The following is a 16,514-nucleotide window of genomic DNA, read 5'->3' as shown; positions in this document are numbered from 1 at the left end:
GATCTCTCCACTCTCTCCATGGTCTGCAGCACACAATCCATAGCTGTCATGAGACTCTGTATATTACTTGCTTGCTGCTGGACGCACTCCTCTACAGTAATAGGAAAGCTGTCTGCTCCTGCTGACTCCATAGTCGTGGTCCGTGATTCTGTAATGGTTTCTATTGAGAAGTAGAGGAGTCAGGCGCAGGACACAGGAATAAGTGTAAACCAAAACGTGTTTACTCAAATTTATCAATAAACTTCTCACAGAAAATAACATGGTTTAAAAATAAAACACCAACAACCACAAAACAGGAAACAATCACGGACAAGACAAACAGGAAAGGCAGAGGGTTAAATAATGAACATAATTAGGGAAATCAAAAACAGGTGTACACAATAAAGACAAAACCAAACGAACAGTGAAACATCGATCGGTGGTAACTAGAAAGCCGGTGACGTCGACCGCCGAACGCCGCCCGAACAAGGAGAGCGGCCGACTTGGCGGGAGTCGTGACAATTATAATCGTTCATGCATTTCTTGAACGATTCTGTTAAGGAAAACACCTTACATCAGGGGTGTTGAAAATACAGCCCATGGGTGGTTTGTTTAAAAAATATATATATCAAACTCAATATACTTTAAAATGACTAAAACCAAATCGGAACAGTGTAGAAATGATAATGGACCTATATTCATACAGTAATAAATAGTTAATAAATCACTACACAGTCAGGGAGCATCAATATTCAAAAACTGATGGATAGAGGACAATTTTTTGTTGCAAATTTTCACAGCAAGGAAATATAACCAATTTTCAGTGTGGCTCTCGGGACCTCGTTGAAGACCAATTACGGTCGCCGGGCTAAATGAGTTTGACACCGCTGCCCTACATCTTTATTGACAGTGTGTGTGTTTGTGTGTTCCATGTAGCCGTGCAGTTGTCCATGCCTGACTTCCATGCTAAGATGAAGAACAAGCTGCGTACCAAGGCCATCAGGGCTGACATGGGGGTGTGGCTGTCTGTCTGTCTCAGCTGTGAGCTTCAAGCAGCCCAAGGGACTCTTCTTCCAGGGTGAGACACAGGGGCCTTTTCTTAATTAGATTTGCTCCTAAGTCCTCTCTCCTCCATCCTCTCTGGCCTCCTTTTGAAAAAGGTCAAAGGTAATCGAGGAGAGGGAAAGTGGATGAAAATGCGCTTGTATGAAATGAGAATATCCTTCTCCAATTGCAAGTCATCAGGCAAATTACGTTTACAGGGTGGAATATCAAAATAAATGTATAAAGTGACAAACACATTTTGTTAGTTGTGCAAGACATCTTATAGACAAAAGGATAAATAACATATTGTTTTTAAATGTTGGCATGCTTTTCTCCTTTGAGAAAACAATAGCTGATTCAAAGGGGTGTGGCAGATTTCAAAACTCTTCCGCGAAGGGACTTGGGTAGAATACACTTGTGCTTCCTCGCCAAAAGTAGGCTATCGAGGAGGGGAGGACCACCTTCAATTTGCCTACTAAAGAATTGACATACTCCTCGACCACTTATCGGTTTCCGGGACTGAGGACAGACTTTTGAACAAACAAGAAAACTCCAGGATGGAGAGGGTAGGGGTTGGAACAGTTAGGGGAGGGGTTTTTCTTCTTCTTGGAATTGCCTCGATAGACACATCCTGACTATATTCAAATACCTTCCTGACATCTCTTACATCTGATCCCCTTTTTTCTTTCCCATAATGCCCCAGACCAGAAGGCGGTGCCCACACACCTGCCCCTGGCTTCATCCAGGTCTTCTCCGGCCGATGAGAAGTTGCAGACGACACTGGAGCAGCTGGCACAGCTTGACCTTTCCTACAGGGGTCAAACGGTTAACCCCTGTGCGATACGGGATGGACATCCAGCGAAAAATCATATCGCCATTAGCATAACAAAATTTCATAATTAAAAAAAATATATATATATATATATCGTTTTATAGATGCACCTCTCCTGAATCGAACCACGTTGTCCGATTTAAAAAAGGCTTTACAGCAAAAGCAAAACATTAGATTATGTTAGAGGAGTATATCGTAAAAGTAGCCACATAGCCATTTTCCGACCAACCACATGCATCACAAATAACCAAAAAACAGCTAAATGCAGCACTAACCTTTGACAATCTTCATCAGATGACACACCTAGGACATCATGTTACACAATACATGCATTCTTTTGTTCGATAAAGTTCATATTTATATATAAAAACAGCATTTTACATCGGTGCGTAACGTTGACTAACTATTTTCCCTCAAATGCATCCGATGAAACAGAGCTACAATTTACTAAATGACTATTCGAAAACATTTTAAAAATGTAATATTGTCATTCTAAGATTTATAGATGAATATCTCTTGGAGGCACCTGTAATGCCAGATTTAAAATTAACTTTACTGGGTAATCATACTTTGCGATGAAAGGGGATGCGATACTCTGAAAAATAGGCTAACGTTACAGGTCAGCGCCATCTTGGAACAATCGCATATCACATCTAGTCTTGTATACTATTGTCAATAATCCCTTACCTTTTGTTGTCTTCATCAGAAAGCACTTCCAGGAATCCCAGGTCCACAACAAATGTATTTTCGTTCGAAAAAAATACTCCTTTATGTTCCAAGAGCTTGTTCTTGTTAGCGCGTCTGAAGGCTGCTCCAAAACTTCCGTCGGCCACGGGACAGCCATTTCGAGAAAATGCATTTTTTCCCCATTTAGGTTCGTTCAAACATGTCAAACGTTGTATAACATAAATCTTCAGGGCGTTTTTCAACAAGAGAGCCAATAAGATTCGAGGGGGACGATTGCATTGTGTTTCAAAACGTTTCGAAAGAGGAGGGTAACCAGGGGCGCCGGCGTCATAATGGTGATGGCCCTCTCCGTGTGACCACGTTCCACAGCGTCTCATTCATTCAATTTTAACAGTAGAAGGCTCAAACCAATTTGTGAAGACTGGGGACATCTAGTGGAAGCAATAGGAAGTGCTCAGTGAACCATAGCTCACGGTGTGATTAATAGGCAACGTGATGAAGTTGAGTTCGCAATTCAGAATTCCACTTCCTGTTTCCATCTGTCTCGGGGTTTTGACTGCCATATGAGTTCTGTTATACTCACAGACACCATTCAAACAGTTTTAGAAACTTTAGGGTGTTTTCTATCCACAAGTATTAATTATATGCATATCCTAGCTTCTGAGTTTGAGTAGGAGGCCATTTAAAATGGGCACAAATTTTTTTCAAAAATCGCTTTAGCGCCCCCTATCCTAGGGGAACGCCAAGGCACAGACAGAACATCCAGCCAATGTGTCCATTGACAAATACACCTCATTAAGGACATGCACTGTATAAAGCGGACATAGCATTAATATTTAAAAAAAAAATGTTTATTTAAGCCTTATGATCTGTAAATACTGTGGTAAACTGTGGGGTGTTGGGTTGAGCGTGTAGAGATTAACACAGAGACAGGGAGGTTCTAGTCAGAAAACAGGACTTTACTAGGCAGCAAAATAAACATAACACAAAGTAACTTAGGTTTGGCTTAGTCCTTCTTCTCAGATTCTGCTCTGTGTCTGTCTCTCAGCCATGCAGGCTCCCTTTATGTGGCCTGCACGACTGGTTGGCACTCTCCCCTAATTACCTCAACTTGGGCCATCAGCGTCGGGGTTCCCAGCCAGTGTACCCCCATCAGAGGTCTGGCCATTGGCCATTTACGCACTTTTTCTCCCGGACTTGTGTGGATATGATGTTCCACGAGATCCGTGCGCCCCGGCACCTCGGAGAACACGGCCATATTCCGCTGGACCAAATCTCAGAGCGCTTGTCGTTGGGTCGGGCTGAGGTCTTCCCCCATGGCAACTTCGACAAAGGGCGGGTTCTGCTGTGGCCGGGGCCACGTTGTGCACAGCGCCTCTCGTGCGTGCCACTTCTTCAGTAGGTTCACATGGTAAAGCTGGAGGGGTTTTCTCCGCTCCGGTTGGCAGACCTTATAATTGACGTTGCCTACCCGCTCGACGATGTCGTAGGGCCCTATGCCACGCTGCCAGGAATTTGATCTCCGTTGTGGATTGGGCCCCCCGGATGTATACACGCTCCTGGGCGCGTTGCGCCTGGGCCATGTGCTCTCTCACCACTGGTCAAATCTCTGTCATCCCCTCTATCACCAACCCCTGGGGTAGACGTCCCGGGACACCACAATACATACAGTATTTTTTATGTATGATTGATTGATTGATTGATATTGCTAAGATCAAAGTGTAGCCACACAGAACATTCCAAATGGTAATGTTCGGGGTCATCTGATGCTCCATTACTTTTACCAATATACTACTTCTTTCTCAAATTCTGCTAGAAAGGATATTCCGTTAGCTTGTATGTTGCATACTACGTACCAATAGATCACATACTAGCACTGAGACCACAGCGTAATTGAGCAAGCGTTTACCTTCGAACTTTTATTTGACACTGGACCTTCCGTTTCAGAATGTGCTCTAGGCGCCTGGTTTAGGTTGATGGATGTTCAAATGGACCAATCATTCCACTGTTTTGGAGTTATTGAATTTTCTACCCGGTCCCTAAACAAAACAGACAACTATACGGTGTTAACTACATTAATTATGCATTCATTCTATAATAATGCATTCATTCTATCGATGTAAGACATTATTTTGGTGAGCACTACTTTATTTAGTCTTCTGGGGCAACAATTTATGACAGACAAGAAGCTGCATGTACCTAACTATAGTTGACAAGCAAATGGCCTTTCAAACCTCAGAAATTATAATATGGCCTACTAAATGTCGAAAATTATAAGTAGAAACTTGTCAAATTAAGGGTGAAAGTAGCTAGTAGGCTATACGGTCCAGTATGGAGTATCAGCAAACTTTTTGAAGTGATTTGTTTGACAATAAGATGAAAACATCATCACACAACACCAATGATATGCGAAACTGAGCCTGTGCAGACCGTGGAAAACAGTAAACAGAATAGGATGTATACATGCAGTGGCAGATTTAGGTATAGGCGACATGGGCACCGGCCCAGGGCGGCACGGGACGCCCACACAATTGTTTTTGGAATGGTGACATTTGCGCAATCTGTTTTCTATCGCTCATTTGCACGTCACGTCAATGATATCATGTCACCGTGTGGGACTGTGGGTCAATTAACCTTGTCGGAGTGGCCGCCCTGATTCTAGTTTGTGAGCCAGGCAGGCCACTGCCTGGGAAGGTCTCCCATTCAGAAGTACGAGATGGAGAGGGGGTGGGGTAGGTTGACCTCAGGTCTCCCCACTGGAAGCCTGACGTAGGGGGAATCTATCAAATATCGCACCTCTAACTTTGTACAATACTAATGCAATTTGTAAAATCAGTCACACTAAGAAATGATACCAAATAAACCACAATTCATTCATAATACTGTGAATATATAGTGTCACAGACATATTGTTGCATTTTTTTTCTGGTTTGTGCGGTTAAGAATAATATAAAACAAGTCTGCACACCACCAAGGTGAATTGGTTTAGTCTTGACTCTTGGTTAACAGTGTTGAGGAATGGGTAATGTATTGATACTCGAGTGCCAAATCAACACATTTGTTTCTATTTGTTTTTGTTACTTCTTTTTGATATTTGAGTCTTATTTTGGTATGTATTTTTATTTTTGTACAGTTTTAAATGTTATGATTATTTATTTGTGTTGTTCCAAGTGGAGGGGGCTGAAGGGGGGGTTCGCTCAGGGAGCCACACAAGCGAGAACCGCCACTGTATACATGCCACAGCATACGTGTTACGGCTGTCGGGAGAGAGAGTAGACCAAGGCGCAGCGGAGTTAGTGTTCATCATTGAATTTAATAACAGAAAGAACACTATACAAAACAAAACAAGAAAACTGACAGCCAAACAGTCCTGTCAGGTGCAAAACACTAAACAGAAACAATTACCCACAAAACCCCAACGGAAAAACAGGCACTTATGTGTGACTCCCAATCAGCAACAACTCTCTACAGCTGTGCCTGATTGGAAGCCACACGGCCAAAATCAATGAAACAAACCAACATAGAAAAATGCACATAGAACGCCCACCCAATGTAACACCCTGGCCTAACCAAAATAAAGAACAAAAACCCCTCTCTATGGCCAGGGCGTTACAATACGTCAAGTTTTTCGGGTTATTGTAAATGGGATATGACGTTTATATGAGTCAACTCAAGAACAGAATACTTGAGTATCCCGAATAATAACGGGATATTGGTGTGCATGTAAACATCATCAGTGTTAAAAAGTAGGCCTATTTGGTAATAGTAACATTTGAAAAACACCAGTGCAAAACCATTTTTAAGTGTGTTTTCTAAAAGCTTTAGTTTATCATAATTAGGCATTCAAAATATTTATTATAAAACAAACTAAAACCTTAACTGAGTGATTAACCTAAATCCATGAATCAACTACCAATAAATACAGATTCAGTCAATCCACATGTCTATAAGAATAATAGCTCGTCATCCTCCTCGGGAACCTACATCAAAACCACTTAGACAGCCATTTCACAGCCATTCCTCCTACTTTGGGAAGTATTCCTGGAAGGAACAAGGTAGCTGCAGTCCCTACAGTATCCAGAGCTGTGCTCATAAATGAGGGTTTTTTCTCTTCCTCTTGTGCCTTCGCACCCTTAATAGCATCTATCTCTCTTTGCATTTGGTGTGCTCTGTCATCAAACCCTTGCTGGAGAAGGTCCTTCTGCTCCTGAAATTACAAGGTTTGTTTTTACACATCACGGACTGTGTCATTAAAACAAAACACATACACACAGTTAATCTTACCCCTACAGTTATTCTAGTTTTAAAGTGTACTTCTCAATGTTTGTGTTTTAGGTTCCTACCTTTAGTCTGGCCTGCAGAACTCTGTCATGCTCTGCTATGGCATTTCTACTGTCTCTCTCCATCCTCTCCATCAGCTGGTTCACATTCTCCTCATACGTCCTCTGCTGGTCCGCTCTCAACCTCTCCTGGACAACCAGCTGCTCCTCCATGGCTCGATTCTCCCGCTCAGATGCCTCCCTTTTTGCTTGCTCGGCTAAAGAGGGAGAGAGTATGAGTGACAGAGAGAGACCAAGGGAAAGAGAGAGTGATAGGTAAGCCTTCATGTGGTGGTCATTAGAATGTTGTCATCAGGTTGTGTGTTGTCATTTTAGCACACTGATTTGGCAGATGTTAGTTTTATATTTATTATATCACCTTCTGCTCTCTGCTCAGCTTCAGTGAGGGACTGGTCTGCTGACAGGATGGCCTGACCAATGCTGGCTTTCCTTTCCAAGTACTCCTTCAGTACCTCTTCAGCCTGGAACAATCACACATAATATTTAACTTTCAACATCACATCAGTGCATTCATAACTCCTTTTACCAGCATCCACAAAACATGATAATTACAAAATATCCTAAAATAGCACCACCTCCCCAACATACCTTCACTCCCCTGCCTCCCTCAGATCTGTATTCGCTGGTGGCCAGTTTCAGGTCGTTGCAGTACTCTTTGTATCCTCCAGGGGTCATGTAGGAGCCATCCCTTATTTTCTCCTCCAAGGGGGCAAAGATGCATTCAATTTTGGACTCGCATGCCTTCTGGGACTCCTTGTAGTTCCTCTCACAGATCTTATCGTACTCCTCTTGAAGCACTTTCTATAGAAAGAGGTTGGTTCACAATGTACCAGAACAAACCAGAATGTCTTGGTTGAGGTAATAAAATGGTACCATAAAAGGGATAGTTCACCCAAATGACAAATTAACCTAATCTTGTTAAATACATGTATCATTAAATTGAATATTGACTCATTGAATATAGAATCTACATTCCCATACCATGAGCTCCAACTGGTACTTCTGGTCCTCGTCTTTGAAGGAGTTGTTGATGAATATGGCCACAGCCTCCTTCTCCATGACAGCATGCACTTCAGACAGCTCCTCTTGGGTCTCTGTGGGGTAGGCCACCCAGTCAGCCATGCCCTTCTGGTAGTGGGCCCTGGCCCTCTCGATGGCACTGGAGTTCTCAATCTGGGCCAGCGCCACCACAGCATTGTCCAGGCAGGGGATCTGCCCGCTCCGGATGGCGGACACATACGTCTCTGCCAGGTTCCCCAGCACTGCAGGAGAGAGAGGGAGAGAGTGAGTGAGCACAATCTGCATATATCCACTCAGTCGGCCGGTTTATTAGGTTCACGAAAATAGTTGGCTCCTATAGACAGTGTGTCACGTTGCTGTGACTTGCTATATAAAGCAGGCAGACATTGAGGCATTCAGTTAGTGATTTGTCCTTTAAAAGTTGCAGCGTACTGCGGCACAGCAGAATTCTATGGCACATTATTTAAGTGCCAACCACTGCTACCATTAATGCTAGTTAGTGCTAGTTTGACCACCAGTGGACATCTTTGAGAAGCATTTGATAGCCTTCAATAGTGGCTGTACTAGAGAATTTAAAACCTTTTTTTGTAAGAACATAGTATATGGGACTGATTTTAAGAAATGTTGCTTAATTAATTTGATTAATATTATGGTGTTTCTATTCCAAAAAAAAACAAAAAACCCTCTGGGTTTCCGTCAGGATGGAAAGGAAAATATGGTGCTGTACAAGGTGAAGTTCGGGAGTAGGCTACAGTACTAAAATCCCTGTGTCGTGCGGGCACGCTGGAGACCGGGGTTCAATTCACTGACGGGGAGGAAAGAGTAGGCTGTCCTTATAAATAAGAACTTGTTCTTAACTGACTTGCCAAATTAAATAAAGGTTACACTAAGGGCATAACATTTCTACACCCTAATTGTAGTCTAACCAATGCCCAAACGAAGAGTCAGTGAAAATAAAAATCTCATTGATTTATCAAGACCTGTCCTCATGCCTGTCTCAGAGCAGCGCGAAACGGTGCTAAAATAGTTGTAGGCTATTGCTTCAAATCCTATCCTAACTTCAATATGCTCTTTAAATAAATAAGACCTACACCACTTTTAACAGCACATTACTCGACACTAATGAGACTCATGTCGCCTACGGTATATTGAAAAATATGACGTGACTCTCCGTCAATAATTACATATTTTATTTATTATTATATTTAACTAGGCAAGTCAGTTAAGAACAAGTTCTTATTTACAATGACAGCCTAGGAACAGTGGGTTAGCCTTGTTCAGTGGCAGAACAACAGATTTCTACCTTGTCTGCTCAGGGATTCAATCTAGCAACCTTTCAGTTACTGGCCCAACGCTCTAATCACTAGGCTACCTGCGGCAGGAGGATTGGATTGGAGGATTCTAAATTAAAACCAAAAGCCATCTCATGGGTTTCCAGGTGGCGGCTGGCACGGGTATCGAACCTTGTGTCTGTAGCAATGCATTTTGCACTGCGGGAGCCCCCATCCACAAAGTATCAAAATACAGAGAGGTGTTGCTAATAGCCCATAATACTGTACATGGTGTCCAGGACAGGATAACCAAAACATGTCTTTATTAATAAAAGACTATCAGAAAGAATGTTGGTACTTATTTATTTTGATCCAAAGCCATGAATGAGTGAGTTACTCAGCTTTATGTAGGTGCTGCTATATGAATGTGCCATCAACTTGTTAATATATAATGATATTTGAGGTTATTTCGTTTTTTCCAAAAAACGAAAGTAAGCTATTTTTAATCTGAATAAAGGCCAAAATAATATTTGTAAAGGCCAAAACATTTATTTCTGTTTTTAGAGGGAGAGAAACGCTGGGCCAATTGTGCGCCGCCCTATGGGACTCCCAATCACGGTCGGATGTGATACATAATACTTTTTGTGGTATTATTTGTTTTGTCTTTTCTGGTGGATTAAACTGAAATTGCAACCAATCATGGCCGGTTGTGATACAGCCAACCTAACTTATAAATATATTTGACGATAGAATTCTCCCCCTACCCTCATTTATTTTATTAACGAAAGCATAAAGATGCCATTATTAGTTACATTGTTTTAGTTTGAACATGCAGACTTGCACTAAGAACAGCGGGAACGTTTCCCTAGTCAGCGCCATTATTAGTGCAATGCCCCTTAAAGTGTTGCTTTGTGCTACCCAGTCTGGCGGAGGGGGGTGCCTTCCCCATAGGCTGCGTCCGTCTTCTGCGCGCGGCTCTGCAGCCCATCGCGTGCCCCCTGCCCTCGTGCCTTGAACCTCACTTGCTTTTAGTGGATACAGCTGGAGATCAGCAAGGCAACCCCATTGTGCGCCACTCGAGAGCCATGACCAATATTTGATTTGATTTATATGTTGTCCTGCTAATAACAGGGTTAATAATATATCTGTGAGAATATCCAGGGGGCTTTTATATAATTCAAAATTAAATCTAATAATCGCTTTGTTTAAAAAATAACAATTTTGAAGATTATTTCGTTTTCAAATAACGTAAAATGAGTGAAAAAAGGCAATTCTTGAACATGGGGTGAGAAATGTGTAAATAAAGACAGTTTGTTTTTTAGAATGATTTATTTCTGTTTTTAGAGGGAGAAAAACCTACAGTAATTTCATGGGTCTCCCAGTCCAGGCCAGCAGGGGTATTGAACCAGCATCTGTAGCAACACAACTTGCATTGCTGTGCAGTGTCTAATACCCTGACTACACCGCTTGCGGTTGCAAAATAAATGTAGTAATCTATGTTATTCAATTATTGCACCCACACTGCTCGCGCGTGTCAACGAGCATCTGCGTTGCCAAGGGCTAAAATAGAAGTCATTCCTATTTCTGACGCATATCGCACTGCAAGTGTCACGCTTTGTCGTTGGAAATGGAGGACCAAAACGCAGCAGGTAAGTGCAGGCTCATCTTGACGTTTATTTATTTTCAAAATGAATGCCAAAATAACAAACCACGAGAATGAACGAACAACCAACAGTCTGGCAAAGCATAAAGCTCAACACAGAACAATCACCCACAAATAACAAACACAAACACACCCTCATATATGGGACTCTCAATCAAAGGCAGATAGACAACACCTGCCTTCAACTGAGAGTCCCAACCCCAATTAACCAAACATAGAAACAGACATACTAGACAAATCATAGAATACCTGAAAACCAAACAGTGCCCAAAAACCCCGGAATACTTAAACCAAATGCCCCTTCAACAAAACACACCACCCCGAACCACATAAAACAAATTCCCTCTGCCACGTCCTGACCAAACTACAATACCAATTAACCTTATACTGGTCAGGACGTGACAGCAAGTCCTGCCTCTCCCATCTCTTCATTGGTTTATAGAAGCAGGTACCCACGTGCCATCTCCTCATTGGTTATACCCACGTGGGTGATTGAAAGACGAACTGTGTTGCCGGTTGTCGTGGTAATACTATGAAAGTTTAGATGCCAATCACCATATAAGTTAAAAAATGAACAAGCCTGGAAGGAGGAGAGATGACTAGAAACGATTCGGTTGACCGTTTTATGCGTGAATTAATTAACAAAATATATTTATGCACGGTTCCATGCATGGGTTCCGTGTTAGACCGTTGTGCCACCCAGGCGCAGTACACCGTGACTGGATGTAAGTGGGCTACAGTAAGAGCAAAATAATCCTAATAAAATAAAAACCTTTGTGTAACAACAGTTTTAGTAAGTAATACTGAAGTCGTGCACAATTATCAGTTTCTATTTAGGTTTATGTTGCCCATTCATTGTCAGTTAGAGACACAGTAGGACCCAAAAGCATAATCAGTGGAGGAATGAAGTGGTGACGCAGGGTACCTTACTAAACCACAAATGACCTCTAAATCCCGCAGTATAATCGCAAAACGTTTAGTGCAGCAACCACTGTACTGTTCAATTGAACGTTAGAATGGGCAAAACGAGTGACCTAAGCAACTGTGAGCGGGGTATGATAGTCGGTGCCAAGCATGCCGGTTCCAGTATTTCAGAAACGTCCTGCTTCCTGGGCGTTTCATGTACGACAGTGTCTAGGGTTTACTGAGAATGGTGAGATAAACAAAAAACATGCAGTCAAAGGCAGTCCTGTAGGCGAAAACAGCTCGTTGATGAGAGAGGTCGAAGAAGACTGGCAAGAATCGAGCAAGCTAACAGGTGGATCACAAACAGACAAAAAATGGCACAGTACAACAGTGGTGTGCAGAACAGCATTTTGGAACGAACAACTCGTCGGTCCTTGTCACGGATTGGCTATTGCAGCAGATGACCACACTGGGTTCTACTCCTATCAGCTAAAACCAAAAATAAGCAACTCCAATGGGCACGCGAACACCAACACTGGACAATTGTTCGCCTGGTTCGACGAATCCCAATTCCTGTTGCGTCATGCTGACGGCAGAGTCAGGATTTGGCGTAAACAGCATGAGTCCATGGCCCCGTCCTTCCTGCTGTCAACGGTACAGGCTGGTGGCGGGGGTGTAATAGTTTGGGGAATGTTTTCCTGGCACACGTTGGGGTCCCTTGATACCAATTGGGCAAAGTTTGAACGCCACACTTTGTAGAATCCATGCCCCGACGAATTTAGGCTCTTCTGGAAAAAAACGGGTGTCCAACCCGATTCCTGATGGGCGTACCTAATTAACTGGACAATGACTAACTTATATACAGTGCATTCGGAAAGTATTCAGACCCCTTGACTTTTTCCACATTTTGTTACATTACAACCTTATTCTAAAATGTATTTAAAATAGTTTTTTTCCCCTCATCAATCTACACACAATACCCCATAATGACAAAGCAAAAACAGGTTTAGAAATGTTAGCAAATGTATAAAAAAATTCTAAACTGAAATATCACATTTACATAAGTACTCACTACTTTGTTGAAGCACCTTTGGCAGTGATTACAGCCTCAAATATTTTGGGGTATGACGCTACAGACTTGGCACACCTGTATTTGGGGAGTTTCTCCCATTCCTCTCTGCAGATCCTCTCAAGCTCTGTCAGGTTGGATGGGGAGCGTTGCTGCACAGCTATTTTCAGGTCTGTCCAGAGATGTTCCATCGGGTTCAAGTCCGGGCTCTGGCTGGGCCACTCAAGGACATTCAGAGATGACCCGAATCCACTCCTGCATTATCTTGGCTGTGTGCTTAGGGTCGTTGTCCTGTTGGAAGGTGAACCTTTGCCCTGGTCTGAGGTCCTGAGCGCTCTGGAGCAGGTTTTCATCAAGGATCTCTGTACTTTGCTCTGTTCATTTTTTGCCTTGATCCTGACTACTCTCCCAGTCCTTGCTGCTGAAAAACATCCCCACAGCATGATGCTGCCACCACCATGCTTCACCGTAGGGATGGTGCAAGGTTTCCTCCAGACATGATGCTTGGCATTCAGACCAAAGAGTTCAATCTTGGTTTCATCAGACCAGAGAATCTTGTTTCTCATGGTGATTGCTTTTATTAAATATGTTTATTTTGGTTTATTATGTGCTGAATTATATTGTTTTATATACGTGATGTTTTATTCTGTTTTTATTGTAATGTATAAAATGGATTTTTTAATCTCAATGTGACTCCTTGTTTACATAAGTATTCAGACCCTTTGTTATGAGACTCGAAATTGAGCTCAGGTGGATCCTGTTTTCATTGATCATCCTTGAGATGTTTCTCCAACTTGATTGGAGTCCACCTGTGGTAAATTCAATTGATTGGACATGATTTGGAAAGGCACACACCTGTCTATATAAGGTCCCACAGTTGACAGTTCATGTCAGAGCAAAAACCAAGCCATGAAGTCGAAGGAACTGTCCGTAGTGCTCCAAGACAAGATTGTGTCGAGGCACAGATCTGGGAAGGGTACCAAAACATTTCTGCAGCATTAAAGTTCCCTAAGAACACAGTGGCCTCCGTCATTCTTAAATGGAAGAAGTTTGGAACCACCAAAACTCTTCCTAGAGCTGGCCACCCGACTAAACTGAGCAATCGGGGGAGAAGGGCCTTGGTCAGGGAGGTGACCAAGTCACTCTTGGTCACTCTGAGAGAGCTCTAGAGTTCCTCTGTGGAGATGGGAGAACCTTCCAGAAGGACAACCATCGCTGCAGAACTCCACCAATCAGGTCTTTATGGAAGAGTGGCCAAGCAGAAGCCACTCCTCAGTAAAAGGCACATGACAGCCTGCTTGGTGTTTGCCAAAAGGCACCTAAAGACTCAAGACAATTTTTTTATTTTTTTATTTAACTTTTATTTAAATTAGGTTTCTGTTTATTGTAATAAGTTTGTAAAAAATCTAAAAACCTGTTTTTACCTTGTCATTGAGGTATTGTGTGGAGATTTGAGAAAAAAATGATATATAGTCAATTTTAGAATAATGCTGTAACATAACAAAATGTGGAAAAGGGAAGGGGTCTGAATACTGTCCGAATGCACAGTATACACATACATACACAAAACTGCAAGAGTCATACTCTATTATAATAATTAACTGTGTACAGAACATTAGGAGCACCTCTTTCAATGACAGACTGACCAGGTGAATCCAGGTGAAAGCTATAATCCCGTATGGATATCACTTGTTAAATTCACTTCAAATCAGTGTAGATGAAGGGGAGGAGACAAGTTAAATAAGGATTTTGAAGCCTTGAGACAATTGAGACATGGATTGTGTGGGTGCCATTCAGAAGGTGAATGGGCAAGATAAAATATTTAAGTGCCTATGAACAAGGTATGGTAGTAGGTGCCAGGTGCACCAGTTCGAGTGTGTCAAGAACTGCAACGCTGCTGAGTTTCTCAACAGTTTCCAGTCTGTATCAAGAATTGTCCACCACCCAAAGAACAACCAGCCAACTTGACACAACTGTGGGAAGCATTTTGAGTAAACATGGGCTAGCATCCCTCCCTGTAGAATGCTTTTGACACCTTGTAGTGTCCATGCCCTGACGAATTGAGGCTTTTCTGAGGGCAAAGGGGGTGCAACTCAATATTGGGAAGGTGTTCAATGCACTCAATGTACAGTTGTGGTAGTGATGGATGTAGTAGCGATGGAAGTAGTATAAATAGTAGTACTACTTGTAGAAGAAGTAAAGGAAATTGTAGTAGTTGTAGTGGTGCTGGTAGTAGTAGTGGTAGTAGTGATGGCACTGGTGGTAGTAGAGGAAGTGGTTGTACTATCAGCTGTTGTACTTTAGTATATTTGTTGTATTATAATAATTATACTCACGTCTGCCGGTAACTTTCAGGCCCTGTTTCAGGGTCTTGGTCTTGACCTCCTTGAAGACGTGGTCACAGAACTCCTTGGCTTGCTCCACAAAGGCAGGCTCCAGGTCAGCATCGGTCAGCTCCTCCATACGTCTCATTTTGTCTCTGCTGGCTGGCCTCTCAAACACAAAGCACCAGCGAGGAGAGAAATAGTTCCGCAGGCAACTACGAGGCAGGTTGTACTGCTGAACCTTTGCACTTTGACCTTTTGTAAAAACAAAAAATATGCACATAGGCCTAAATTAACAACTTCTATGTGCGCAACAACGTTTTATGTATGTATTCATACATTCATATTTACTATCATCAATCCAGTTATGTGCTAGTGAGTATTCTCGCCTGTTTTCAGTTTAAGAGCGTTCTCCAGGTACTCATTGGCTGTGATGGGTCTCCCATCAACCTCCAGGGTCAGGGTGAAATCTCTGACTGTCCATACAAAGGAAGGAAAGTAACGCAGGTACTCTGAAGATTCCTCCCCGTCTCGCTGGTTGGACTTCACCTTGATGTGCTCTGTCAGTTCTGTCACATAGCTGTAGAAGGCGGTGTTGAGGACAAAATGAACCCAGATATACTAACATGCAGTATAGTGCTGAGCGATTAGTGCTTTTTGAGGTCGGTTCGGTTGTTGGAGATTAAATGAACCCAGACATACAACACTACACTATATTTCTTTATAGGCCTGCTGAAGGATACTGTAGTTTCTCCAGTGCGTTGTTGTCGATGGTTCCCATGCTGTTGTACACCAGAGTACTGCTGAGCAGGACAGCCAGGGAAAAGATCCAGTTGTCATTCTTCTCATCACCCTGCAGACACAATAGAAGGAACACATTGGTACTCTGTTCATACTAGAGTGAAATCAAGTCAGTAACTAAATGTCTACTCCATACACCGTTGTATGGGCTCCCTACCTAAATAAAGGTCAAAGCTGGAATCCTTAATTGAAACATTAACCAAGCCCCACCCTGCCTCAGTTTTGGACTAAAAAATCTGAGGGATGGGCCTGGAGAGATGTAACCACTCAAATTCATAGACTGAGCTAAGGGTGCAATGACTCACCATCCGTGACATCATCATTGTAGTTAACCATGATGTTATACAGAGTTTATTTACATTTACAAACATTCGAGTAAAACAAGCTTATATTTTGGGTTCTGATGGGGTACAACAGTTGAACTAAGCTCATGGGTCATTATTTGTTATACTCTTTAGAATCAATGGGTATATATCATACATTTATAAGTCAGACATTATATACAATTGATTGCATCAGCTCTCAGTACTAGACATAGTTTATTGAGATAACATGGGATTTTACCCATAGCAATCTTA

General features: G+C 42.4%; 1 protein-coding gene across 2 annotated transcripts in view; it reads right to left on the bottom strand.

The window, feature by feature from the left end:
* Positions 1–16,514, bottom strand: part of LOC106597522 (guanylate-binding protein 1) — a 76,717-nt gene that overhangs the window by 56,636 nt on the left and 3,567 nt on the right. Inside the window, exons 4-11 of one of the 2 annotated variants that reach the window (XM_045704703.1) lie at positions 15,879–15,988; positions 15,525–15,715; positions 15,148–15,390; positions 7,864–8,144; positions 7,471–7,683; positions 7,241–7,343; positions 6,886–7,079; positions 6,069–6,749 (exon numbers count right to left, since the gene is read on the bottom strand). In XM_045704703.1, coding sequence (XP_045560659.1) covers positions 6,528–6,749; positions 6,886–7,079; positions 7,241–7,343; positions 7,471–7,683; positions 7,864–8,144; positions 15,148–15,390; positions 15,525–15,715; positions 15,879–15,988 — 1,557 coding nt within the window. In that variant the 3' untranslated portion in view covers positions 6,069–6,527. Of the gene's footprint in view, positions 1–6,068; positions 6,750–6,885; positions 7,080–7,240; positions 7,344–7,470; positions 7,684–7,863; positions 8,145–15,147; positions 15,391–15,524; positions 15,716–15,878; positions 15,989–16,514 lie in introns of those variants that run through there. The other variant, XM_045704702.1, reaches the window with a different exon arrangement.

The sequence above is a fragment of the Salmo salar genome, chromosome ssa21 (genome assembly GCF_905237065.1).
Source record: "Salmo salar chromosome ssa21, Ssal_v3.1, whole genome shotgun sequence".
Lineage (NCBI taxonomy): Eukaryota > Metazoa > Chordata > Actinopteri > Salmoniformes > Salmonidae > Salmo > Salmo salar.
This window is presented reverse-complemented; position numbering and strand designations above follow the sequence as displayed.